The sequence below is a fragment of the Balaenoptera borealis genome, assembly GCF_965194805.1.
Source record: "Balaenoptera borealis genome assembly, chromosome: 16".
NCBI lineage: Eukaryota > Metazoa > Chordata > Mammalia > Artiodactyla > Balaenopteridae > Balaenoptera > Balaenoptera borealis.
In genome coordinates this window covers 53,726,648-53,738,716 of record NC_138872.1, presented here as the reverse complement: position 1 = coordinate 53,738,716, position 12,069 = coordinate 53,726,648, and the positions used below count along the sequence as shown (strand labels likewise).

The following is a 12,069-nucleotide window of genomic DNA, read 5'->3' as shown; positions in this document are numbered from 1 at the left end:
AAATATTTATTGAGCGACTACTTTGTGCCAGGTACTATTTTAGGTGCTGGGAACTCAGCAGTGAACACAGACGAGTGTCTACTGTCAGGAAGCTGACATTCTCTGAGGAGTCAGTACACATTTTGGAATGAATGAAAGGAAAAAATTGAATGCTTTTATCCAGTCAGCAATAAATTTCCGAAGAGGAGTGAGAGGGCCATTTTTGAGTTTTAGTTGAACACAAAGAAATCTCTTTTCTGGGGACTTCCCTGGCGGTCCCCGCTTCCATTGCAGAGGCACGGTTCAATGCCTGGTCGGGGAACTAGGATCCCACATGACGCTGCCTGCGGCCAAAAAAGAAAAAAAAAAAAAAAAAAAAAAGAGAGAGAGAGAGAGAGATCTCTTTCCTCTTAAATAGAATTCAAAACGGGCAAGTAGTAGCAACCTCAAACGTGAGTCAGGCATACAAGAACTCAAACAGAGCCTTGGGTGTTAAGACTCACAGATATAGATTTATTTGTCTTTGGATGACACCCGTATATCGAAGTTCAGATGCTCATGCAAGATAAAATTTTATTTATTTATTATGTGTTTATGTATTTATTTTTGCTTCGCACAGTCATCACCCCCAGCATCCCGCTAAGCAGCCCTCGGCGTGTACATTTCGGTCAGATCCGATTTACACAAATTCGGTTTACGCAGGCCTGGGGCTGGCTGGTCCTCACCGGCCGCTGAGTCTAGGCGGAGGCGGGACGAACCATCTGTGTCCGCGGAGGGGGGTGGCGGGTCAGCTCCGCGCAGAGTCAGGGCCCAGACGGCTGGGATTCGGAAGCAGCCCAGCCTGGGGTCCCTTCACGCAGGGTGGCCGGGAAGGGGTGACTTTGCCAGGTTGCAGCTGGAGCTGGGGGCGGGGGGCGGCGCCGTTCGCAGGCTTCCATCCCTCCCCTCGGCGGTGGACTCGGCTGCAAAACCGGGGGTCCCTATTTCCCGGACCGTTTCCCACGTAGGCAGCGGCTAGGAGGTATAGCCGACCTGGGGGGACCCGGGCGGCGGGTGCGGGTAGGACCCGGGGGGTCGGGCCCGAGGGGGCGGGGGTCGCGGGGTCCCGACCTCTCCCGGCCGGACCGCCCCCTTGGTCCTACCCGGCGCGCGCGGGGTCGTTCCGGGCAGGCACCTCCGGCCCCTTCACCGACTCTGCGCCTCTCACGGCCCTCAGACCTCTCCGGACTGCATTTCCGGCGCCCGGCCTCATGGCAGACAAGAAACTGGTGGTCGTGTTTGGAGCCACAGGTAAGCGAAACCCCAAACGGAGGCCCCGAGGCGCAGGACCTCTCACCAAGGCCAGCCCAGGGCAGGGGTCATGCCGGTCCGACCCCGCAGAGCCTGGGCTCCCGCCCCTCAGCTCCAGAAGACGTCCCCGGGGTCCTGGAGGGAGCGATGAGATGGCTGGGACCCCTGACTCAGGGTGGGGCGGTGGGGCAGGACCTGAGCGCTGATTCCCTTTTAAATTTTTTAAAAAAATTACTTAGGGGGCTTCCCTGGTGGCGCAGTGGTTGAGAATCTGCCTGCCAATGCAGGGGACACGGGTTCAAGCCCTTGTCTGGGAAGATCCCACATGCCGCGGAGCAACTAGGCCCGTGAGCCACAGTTACTGAGCCTGCGCGTCTGGAGCCTGTGCTCCGCAAAAAGGCCGCGATAATGAGAGGTCCGCGCACCGCGATGAAGAGTGGCCCCCACTTGCGGCAACTAGAGAAAGCCCTCGCACAGAAACGAAGACCCAACACAGCCATAAATAAATAAATAAATAAATAAAAATTGTATAACTTTAAAAAAAAAAACAAACCAACAGATTTATAAAAAAAAAAAATTACTTAGCTTTGAATAACAGGTGATTGCACATAATATCAAAATTAAGTCTCCCTCCCACCTCTGTCCCCGAAACCCCATCCATCACTGTTGTCAAGTTTCTTGAGTATCCTTCCGGACAAATTAGGTATATAAAGATACTGTTTTTTAAATGGGAGTGTTTTATTTTTACCCCACCTGTTTTTTTCTTTCCTGTATGTACTTTAAAAATATATAACAGCTTTATTGAGGTATAAATCACATACCATACACTTCACGTGTTTAAAGTGTTTAATTCACTGGTTTCTAGTATATTCACAGAGCTCTGTGACCCTCACCACAATCAGTTTTAGAACATTTCATCACCCCCCCAAAAAACCCATACCCACTAGCAGTCACTCCCCGTTTCCCCAGCCCCTGGAAACTGGCAGTCTATTGTCTAAAGATTTGCCCATTCTGGACATTTCATATAAATGAAATCATACAGTACATGGCCTTTTGTGTCTGGCTTCTTTCACTGAGCATCGTTTTCCAGGTTCATCCACATTGTAGCATGAATCTGTACTTCATTCCTTTTTATGGCTGAATAATATTCCATTATATGGCTATACCACATTTGTGTTTATCCGTCATCCATTATGGACATTTGATTTGTTTCCACCTTTTGGTTATTGTGAATAATGCTGCTGTGAACCTTCACATACAAGTTGTTGTGTGGACATATGTTTTTAATTTTCTTGGGACTATACCTAGGAATGGAATTGCTGGATCATATGGTGACCGTGTTTAGCATTTTGAGGAACTGCCAGACTTTTTCAAAGTGACTGTACCACTTTACATTCCCACCAGTACTGTATGAGGGTAGTTGTAGTTCTTCAGGTTGCCTTTTCCACTCCAGGACACGTTGTGGTCGCATAAGTCATGCATACAGATCTGCTACATTCTTTTTTCTTTTTTTGTAAATTTATTTTTATTTTTATTTATTTTTGGCTGCGTTGGGTCTTTGTTGCTGACTGTGGGCCTTCTCTAGTTGCAGCGAGAGGGGGCTACTCTTCGTTGCAGTGCGCAGGCTTCTCATTGCGGTGGCTTCTCTTGTTGCGGAGCATGGGCTCTAGGCACGCGGGCTTCAGTAGTTGTGGATCGCGGGCTCTAGAGCACAGGCTCAGTAGTTGTGGCGCACGGGCTTAGTTGCTCCGCGGCATGTGGGATCTTCCCGGACTAGGGCTCGAACCCGTGTCCCCTGCACTGGCAGGCAGATTCTTAGCCACTGCGCCACCAGGGAAGCCCTGCCACATTCTTTTTAATCACCTTTGTATGGATTTATCACTTATTTAGCCAAGTTCTTACCAAAGGACGTCTAGGTTGTCTATAAACTTCCACTATGGATAATAATACTGCAGCCAATGTTCTTTTTTTTTTTTTTTTTGGTAAGAAGTGGATTTATTTATTTATTTGCAGCCAGTGTTCTTATACATATATTTATGGATGATTTTTATTTTCTTCCTTTTGATGATTTTAATAATTTTCTCTCTCTCTTTTTTTTTTTTTTCTTTTTTGGCTGTGCCGCGGAGCTTGTGGGATCTTAGTTCCCCGACCAGGGATCGAACCCAGGCCCTCAACAGTGAGAGTGCAGAGCCCTAGCCACTGGACCACCAGGGAATTCCCCTCAGTCTTCTTTTTAAGGTATAGATGATACTTTATTTCTTAAGCTAAGTGGTAGGCTCATGGGTGTTAGTATCCCTTTTTTGTATGTGGTAAATATTTCATAATAGGGACTTCCCTGGTGGTCCAGTGGCTAAGACTCCACGCTCCCAATGCAGAGGGCCTGGGTTCGATCCCTGGTCAGGGAACTAGATTCCACATGCATGCCGCAACTAAAGAACCCGCATGCCGCAACTAAGACCTGGCACAGCCAAAATAAATAAATAAATATTAAAAAAATATTTCATAATACATTTTAAAATTTTTGTAAAAGGTGTAAATGTGATGACTGCTAAAACATGGATGAACCTTGAAAACATAAGTGAGAGAAGCCAGACACAAAACACCACATATTGTGTGACTCCATTTATGTGAAGTGTCCAAAATAGGGAAATCCGTAGAGACAGAGAGTAGATTAGTGGTTGCCAGGGGCTGAAGGGGAGGGGAAAATGGGGAGTGACTGCTGATGGGTACGGACTTTCTTTTTTGAGGTGATGAAAATGTTCTAAAATTGACTGCAATGATGGTTGCACACTCTGAATGTACTAAAAGCTGCTGCACTGTACACTTTAAAAGGGTGAATGTGGGCTTCCCTGGTGGCACAGTGGTTAAGAATCTGCCAATGCAGGGGACACGGGTTCGAGCCCTGGTCCAGGAAAATCCCACATGCTGCGGAGCAACTAAGCCGGTGTGCCACAACTACTGAGCCTGCACCCTAGAGCCTGTGAGCCACAACTACTGAGCCCGTGTGCCACAACTACTGAAACCCACGCGCCTAGAGCCCGTGCTCTGCAACAAGAGAAGCCACCGCAATGAGAAGCCCGTGCACTGCAACAAAGAGTAGCCCCCACTCGCCGCAACTAGAGAAAGCCTGCGTGTAGCAACGAAGACCCAACACAGCCAAAAATAAATAAATAATTTGTTTTAAAATTGTATTTAAAAAAATAAAAAAAAAGGATGAATGTTACGGTAAGTGAATTCTATCTCAATGAAGCTATTAGTTAAAAGACTGTGAGGCAAAACAGTGGGAATCACAGGTGAAAAGTGCCAGGTGTGTTGCTGTGGTGGAGGATTCCCTGCAGGGCCTCACCCTTGGCAGGCTCCCAGGCTGGTCCCACCCTGCGGGTCTTTCTGACTCTCTGCAGGTGCCCAGGGGGGCTCAGTGGCCCGGACACTCCTGGAAGATGGGACATTCAGGGTCCGAGTGGTGACCCGGGACCCTGGGCAGAGGGCAGCGAAGGAGCTGAGGCTGCAAGGTGCAGAAGTAGTGCAGGGAGACCAGGATGATGAGGCCAGCATGGAGCTGGCCCTGATCGGGGCTCACGCCACCTTCATCGTGACCAACTACTGGGAGAACTGCAGCCAGGAGCAGGAGGTCAAGCAGGTAAGGGCAGGCGGGAGGGTGTGGGGAAGCCAGGGCAGGAGCAGGCCATCTTCAAAGGCGCTCCCAGGTCTCTGCTTGCCCTTGCGGGGCAGCTCCGACTTGCCAGAGAGGGGCTGACCCCTGCCTGACCACTGACACTGCAGGCCTTTCCCCTCCTCTTCTATGCAGCCCTCCTAGACTTTGATGAGGGCAAAAGGTGGCCGCTTCCTCATCCGATGACGTTTTTTAGACATCATTCATGTACCGTACTGTTCACCCTTTTGTTTTTAAAGCTTTTATTACTATTTTTAAAATATTTATTTATTTTTGGCTGTGTCAGGTCTTAGTTGCGGCACACGGCATCTTTTGTTGCAGCACGTGGGCTTCTCTCTAATTCTGGTTCACCAGCTCAGTAGTTGAGGCACGGGCTTAGTTGCCCCGCGACATGTGGGATCTTAGTTCCCCAACCAGGCATCGAACCCGCGTCCCCTGCATTGGAAGGCTCATTCTTAACCACTGGACCACCAAGGAAGTCCCTGTTCCCCCTTTTAAAGTGTACAATTCAGTGGTTTTTAACATTCACAAAGTTGTGCAGCCATTATCACTACCTAATTCCAGAACATTTCACCACCCCAAAAGAAACACCATACCTGGTAGTGGTCACTCCCCATTCCTCCCTTCCTCAGCCCCAGGCAACCACAATCTGCTTTGTGTCATCCAGTGACTCTTTACACTTTCTAAAAAACTCTATTGACCCATAATTTTCTTAAAATCAAATGTAGGGACTTCCCTGGTGGTGCAGTGGTTAAGAATCTGCCTGCCAATGCAGGGAACGTGGGTTTGATCCCTGGGCCAGGAAGATCCCACATGCCACAGAGCAGCTAAGCCCATGCACCACAACGACTGAGCCTGCGCTCTAGAGCCCGCAAGCACAACTACTGAGCCCGCATGCCACAACTACTGAAGCCCGTGCACCTAGAGCCCGTGCTCCACAACAAGAGGAGCCACCGCAATAAGAAGCCTGTGCACCGCAACAAAGAGTAGCCCCCGCTCTCCGCAACTAGAGAAAGCCCACACACAGCAGCGAAGACCCAGTGCAGCCAAAAATAAATAAATAAATAAATAAAAAGTAAACTTTTTAATTGTACAATTTAATGAAATTTGAAAATAAATATACCCATGTAACTACCATTCTAATCAAAATATAATACATCTTCATCATTCCAAAAAGTCCTCGATGTCCCCTTTCAGATGTTTTCTGTTTCTCTTTATTCTGTTTTCCACCCAGCTTCTCTCTGGTTGGGTGGTTATTGAGCCCAGGTGGTGGGGGGAGGGATGTGAGACAAACATGCATCTTTTTAAAGTCTCTTGGAAGGTGGGGACACTTGCGGTGGGCCTGTCACGTAGCAGGCACTCAGGTATTTGTGGAAGGTATGACTGGTGCCACAGCAAAGGCACTGGGCTGAGACCCGTGCCTGTCGGCTTTCAGTCTTGCCTCGTCCACAGCTCCCCACCGTTGCGGCTGTGGACGTGACTTCCCTGCACTGGTCTGTCTTTCCTCCCGTGTACAATAAAGGGAGACTGGACCGGACCACTGGTCTCCAAACTTGTTTTTAGCCCTGAGCCTTTCTTCAGTTGCAGTCTTACATGGAAGCCCATCTCAGAGAGTGGACAGAGACAGCTTTTCTGGTTCATGCAGATCTCGTCAACCTGACCTCCTGAGCCATAACAAATGACCCCAAGCCAGGTGGCTTAAAACAACAGGAATTTATTCTCTCCCCATTCTGGAGGCCAGGAGTCCAACAGCAAGGTGTTGGCCCTGCCCTGTCTGGAGGCTCCAAGGGAGGTTCCAATTCTTGCCTCTTCTGGCGCCCAGTGGTACCAGCTCTCCGTGAGGCCACATCACTCCGGGCTCTGCTTCTGTTTACACAAGGCCTCTCCTCTGTGTCTCCTCTTCCATCTCTCATAAGGACACTCGTCATTGGGTTGAGGGCCCATGAGGGTAATCCAGGATGATCTCGTCTCAAGTTCCTTTTAACAAAAATATCTGCAGAGATCTTTTTCCAAATGATGTGACATTCACAGGTTCTGGGGTTTGGGACATGGACATATATTTTGGGAGGCCACCATCCAGCGCCCTACACAGCCTTGTGCAGCAGGTCGTGTTTCTGTCCCCATTTAACCGACAAGGCCAAAACAGACCCCTTGTCCTGGATGGCACAGCCAGTGTGCTGCAGAGCTGGTCCAGAACCCAGGTGGTGTGTGTTGTGTGCTTAACTGCTGAGCCGTAGCACTTCCCTAGGGGATGGTTGGGGCTCTCCCAGGAAGACGGCCCAGCATGGGGACAAGATGCTCTCTGAGAGCAGGCAGAGGCGGGAAGCCTCTGTGTGCACCCTCCCAGGTGGCACATGGTGGGCCGCAGTCCAGCACACTGGAAGGTGGAACGACCCAGATGATCTAGAGAAGGGGCGCTAAGGCTATGCGGGTGGTGGGAAGCTTATAATCCCGTGGCAGAGCGTGTGGCACCATGTGAGCCGCACACGGAAGAGGGAGCCTCATCAGAGGGCTCTTGGCACCGGGCACAGTGGCCTCTGGGGTGGGAGAGCCAGTGCCGTGATGGGGACACACATCCTCCCTCTGAGCTTTGTGGTTTCTCCTTCCCTGCCCACCAGGGAAAGCTGCTGGCCGATCTGGCCAAGCGCCTGGGACTGCACTACGTGGTCTACAGTGGCCTGGAGAACATCAAGAAGCTGACAGCAGGGAGACTGGCAGCGGGACACTTTGACGGCAAAGGGGAGGTAGAGGAATATTTCCGGGACATTGGTGTCCCCATGACCAGCGTGCGGCTGCCCTGCTATTTCGAGAACCTCCTCTCCTTCTTCCTGCCCCAGAAAGCCCCAGATGGAAAGAGCTACTTGCTGAGTGAGTGCCCTCCCTGCTTCCTCGGGCGTCTCCTCTCACCGTGTGGAGCCATGGTGGCCCACTGGGCTTGTCCTCAGAGGGCTCTGGGTCCAAGCTCTGGCTCGCTCACGTTAGGCTGTGACTGCGAGCAACGCGTGTGACCATGCTGGGCCTCTGCGTCCTGTCCCGTGAGATGGGCATGACTCGGACTTCCCCGGGGCCATGGGAAAATCTGCCAAGTCTGGGGATGCAGTGCTTTGTCTGTCGGAGAGCTTTACGGAGAGAGTGTGCTTATCGTTACTGCTTCACAAATAAGGAGAGGATTTGGAAGGCGAGGTCCAATTGTGGATTTCCTGAAGTAGGAAAGCACTTTCTTCTCAACATCTGTTTGCAAATCTGTAAACAGCCTGGAGGGAACCATGTACGACCTGTGTCCTGCTGGCGGGGCAGTGGGTTAATGCAGGTGGCTCAGCAGGCGGAGCAGGAGGGGTCTGAGCCCTCCCAGCCCCTCACCTCTGCGTGAACGCCGCTCACCCTCGCTTGGGTCCTGCCTGCTGGTGAGCAGTCTCGTCCTTGTGTTGGCGCACCGGCATCTCCCTTTACAGTTTGCAAAAGCTGTAATTAGAGATTCACCTGTGTTCCATCTGTAAGTTGGAACAGGCTCCACCCCCGCAGGCTCCCCGGGCCGTCTGAATGGGCAGCCACGGAAATTTTATAGGGCAGGGCCCGAGCGCTCCAGGTGCCTCATCAGGACACAGCTCTGCCTCTCCATCCCCAAGACCATACCTCGGCAGGTGGCGTCACTCGTTAATTTAACATGTTTATCAGCACCCGTCATGCTGCTCTGGGGTCAGCCCTGGCCTCAGCTGACCGAGCATTCCTGCCGGTGCAGCTGGTGTTTGGAGCACCCCCCACCACAGGCATCCCTATCAGAGATTCAGGTTTGACGAAGTGTACAGGGGCCTGAACGCTGGGAGCTCCCGTTCTCAGAGGTGCCTATCAAAGCCCCTTCCTCTCCTTCCCCTTGTTCCCGTCTCAGGCCTGAGAGGGGCGGCAGGCCCAGGGTTCTCCCCGCCTTGGGAAGGGCACAGCCGGGCTCCCAGGGTTTGAATGGCCTGCCGGGTGGCAGAGCTCGATCGTGTCCCATTTCCTGACTCATTTCTCCTGCTGGCACCATGGGTGTCTGCCTCGTGCCAGGTGCTGGCCTGTGCACACATCCAGTCGACTGGCCGGTGGGGACCGACCCCTCAGAGATGCATGCCAGCATGTCCCTCTCTCCCTCCCAGGCTTGCCCATGGGTGACGTGCCCATGGACGGCATGTCTGTGTCCGACCTGGGCCCCGTGGTGCTCAGCCTGCTGAAGATGCCCGAAGACTACATCGGCCGGAACATCGGGCTCAGCACCTGCAGGCACACGGTGGAGGAGTACGCCACCTTGCTCTCCAGGCACACCAGGAAGACCGTGCGAGATGCCAAGGTGGAGGGCCCAGGCTGGGACTTGGCAGCCGTGGTCAGAGGGGCTTTGCGGGTAGAAGGGAAGGGGCATCTAGAGCTGCCCCAGCGCTCTGAGCAACGTAAAGCCAAATTCATTCTCACTGTGAACGTTTATGTCGTGCTGTTCTTAGGAGCCAGGTGTGGCCGCTGAGTGAAACTTCTGGTTTTGTCAGTTGATCAAGTGGCAAGGAAGGGTTCCAGGAAGAGGGGACAGTAGGGGCCAAAGCAAGGAGGGAAAACGCAGGGTGTCTTGGGCTCCTCTCGGGGAGGGGAAGGAGGCCGGAGTAGGCCCCCATCCTGGTCCCCCCTTCTTGGCCTGGCACAGTCCCCTCCTCCCCATGCCTACTCTGTCTTCCTGTCCAGACCCCCAGGTGCCTTGTTTCTTGTTTCTCATTATGAAAATCTGGGCTACTCCAAGTCATTAAATGACAAAAACCACCTGTAGAGCCCCCCCCAGACCCAAGCAGAGCAATGATGGGGGAGAGGCCACGGCAGGACGCATTTTGGGCCAGTCAGACCTTGGACTCAGATCTTGCTCCCAGCCCTTAACACCCACCCCTGTGTGACTGGAGGCCCAGCCCCTGACCCCTCTCTGCCTCAGTTTCCTCATCTGTAAAGTGGGTGTATGGAGAGTATCCCCCTCCTCGGGCTGCTGTGAGGATTGAATGGAACAATTGCTGTAAACGCTCCCTTGGCACAATGAATGCACTAGAAAGCATGCACTAAATGGTTGCGTATTACTCTCTAAACAAAGAAAGCCTGAGGCAGTCATGGAGGATTTGGAAGCTGAGGAGTTAAGATTCAGTTTGGTCAGGAAAGGGGAACAACTTTGGTTTTTTGAGCAAGAAGTGACATAAGCATAGTTCTGATTTGGAAAGGACTGAGTTTTCATCTCGTGATCTTGGAAGAACAGGATTTAAATTGCCCTAGAACAGTGGTTTTTGACGTTTCATCTTTATAAGAGACTGGTTTTCAGGTGAACTTAGTGGGGACCAGGGTAGGAACTGAGGTGTCAACAGCGTGGTCAGGGTGCTGCAGATGCCGATCGACCCTAAGAGACTCCCCTCTGCTTCCAGATAAGCCCCGAGGACTACGAGAAGCTTGGCTTCCCCGGCGCCCAGGACCTGGCCAACATGTTCCGTTTCTATGCCCTGAAACCCGACCGCAACATCGAACTGAGCCTGAGGCTCAACCCCAAGGCCAGGACGCTGGACCAGTGGCTGGAGCAGCACAAAGGGGACTTCGCAGGACTGTGACCCTGCCCACCTCTCAGCCCCATCTGGGGGGACAGGAGGTGCAGTCACAGTGATCCTTTCTCGTGTTACAAGAAAGTTTATTTTTTAAATAAAGGCCATTGTTCTCACAGATGGCTTCCAAAAGAAAAGTGCTTTGTTTCAGGGACTGGGGTTGGGGTGGCAGCTGCCTGAGGACATGAAAGTTCCAACAGGGAGCATAAAGTGGTGGGGGGCCCAGTCAAGTTGGGGGGGCTGAGAGGACCCCACCCCCCCACCCCCGCCAGCCAGGAGCAGTGTTTGACACCCCTGCACACACGCCGTTCCTCTCCAGAACGTGAGTGCAGCCACCCACGTGTTCCTTCTTTGAGTTTTAGGGCAGGAAGACCGGCCCCTTCTCCCTCTCTCTTTTCCTGCCTCCTGGGCCCCCGGGTGCAGAGGCCTCAAGATGTGGGTGATCGCAAAACAGGCTGGAAAGAAACCCTTGAAGGAACGTGGCAGTTCTGTGGACCCCAGGTCATATAAGACTTGGACACTGCTGAGAAAAGGTGACGCCACCCACAGCAAAGGCTGGGAAGGGAAACCAGGGAAATAACCACCCAGCCCTGCTTGGCGGGTTGAGCTCCCCAGGCATTTGGACGGTTTCCGTCTCCCGCTCGCTTTAGAGAAGAGAAATGAAGGCCCAGAGGACACATCCGGCGGGCTGACCAGTGTCTCCATGGACTTGTGAAACCTCCACCAGCGTCTGTACTACCCCGCCTCAGCCTCAGGACCCGCAGAGGCATTGAAAGGGGAGCAGGTCAGCCAAACTCATTCGATCCGTTCATTAACTGAGTCATTGAAAAAGCACTTCTTTGACAACCTACCAGTGTAAGCTGGGCCCTAAATACAATGTTCACCAGAAAAGTATGCGCCCTGCCTTGAGCCTGGTTTAGCAGGAGAGCCAGATACAAATCTGCAGAATGACTGCAGACTGACATAGGGCTGCAGAGAGCAGGAGGAACGAGGAACACTGGAGGAGGGGCCCACTTTAGTGGGACAGGGACAGCTTGCCGTCTGAGGGGAGCAGCCTCCCAGGCAGGGTAGGAGGAAAAGGACGTGATGACAGGGGCTTCCAAGCCCACCCGTATCAGCAAGAGAACATGAGAGGTCATCTGTGTCCAGCCCTGTGATGCCCAAGTCCCCCAGGCCCCTGCGTGGGAAACTCACCTGCTGGGGCTGCGACTCACCGTGCCGAGATACTGGAGCAGCCCTTGGTCAGTACCAAGCCAGGGGAGAGCCTGCTGTGCCAGGTCCAGGTCCAGGTCCAGGTCCAGGTCCAGGGCGAACTGCAGGGAGCTGATGCCAGGCTCCAGCCGCTTCTTATCCACAAGCAGCAGGCCACGGACACGTCGCCGAGCCTCTCGGGTCTGTTTGCTCACCCGGTGCCCCCTGGCCAGGCTGTTGTGAAGGCAACGTGAGTGCATTTGTGCGAAGCAGTGTCTGACTCCCCTGGGCCCACATGGTCAGGCCTGGCGAGCCTCCAGTGCCTTCCCTTGTCCATGCTCCAAACAT

The 12,069-nt window shown here is 52.7% G+C and overlaps 1 protein-coding gene across 2 annotated transcripts; it reads left to right on the top strand.

Annotated features, from left to right (window-relative positions):
* The first annotated feature begins 749 nt into the window (after positions 1 to 749).
* NMRAL1 (NmrA like redox sensor 1) lies at positions 750 to 10,648 on the top strand. Of its 2 annotated transcripts, XM_082362207.1 has the most exons (6): positions 750 to 1,000; positions 1,196 to 1,269; positions 4,671 to 4,909; positions 7,561 to 7,810; positions 9,076 to 9,266; positions 10,360 to 10,648. In XM_082362207.1, exons 2-6 carry the CDS (start codon positions 1,230 to 1,232, stop codon positions 10,537 to 10,539), a joined length of 900 nt encoding a protein of 299 aa, XP_082218333.1. In that variant the 5' UTR covers positions 750 to 1,000; positions 1,196 to 1,229; the 3' UTR covers positions 10,540 to 10,648. The 2 variants fall into 2 exon arrangements, with proteins under 2 accessions (XP_082218333.1, XP_082218332.1); XM_082362206.1 differs by lacking the exon at positions 750 to 1,000 and having other exon boundaries at positions 1,086 to 1,269.
* The last annotated feature ends 1,421 nt before the right edge of the window (positions 10,649 to 12,069 follow it).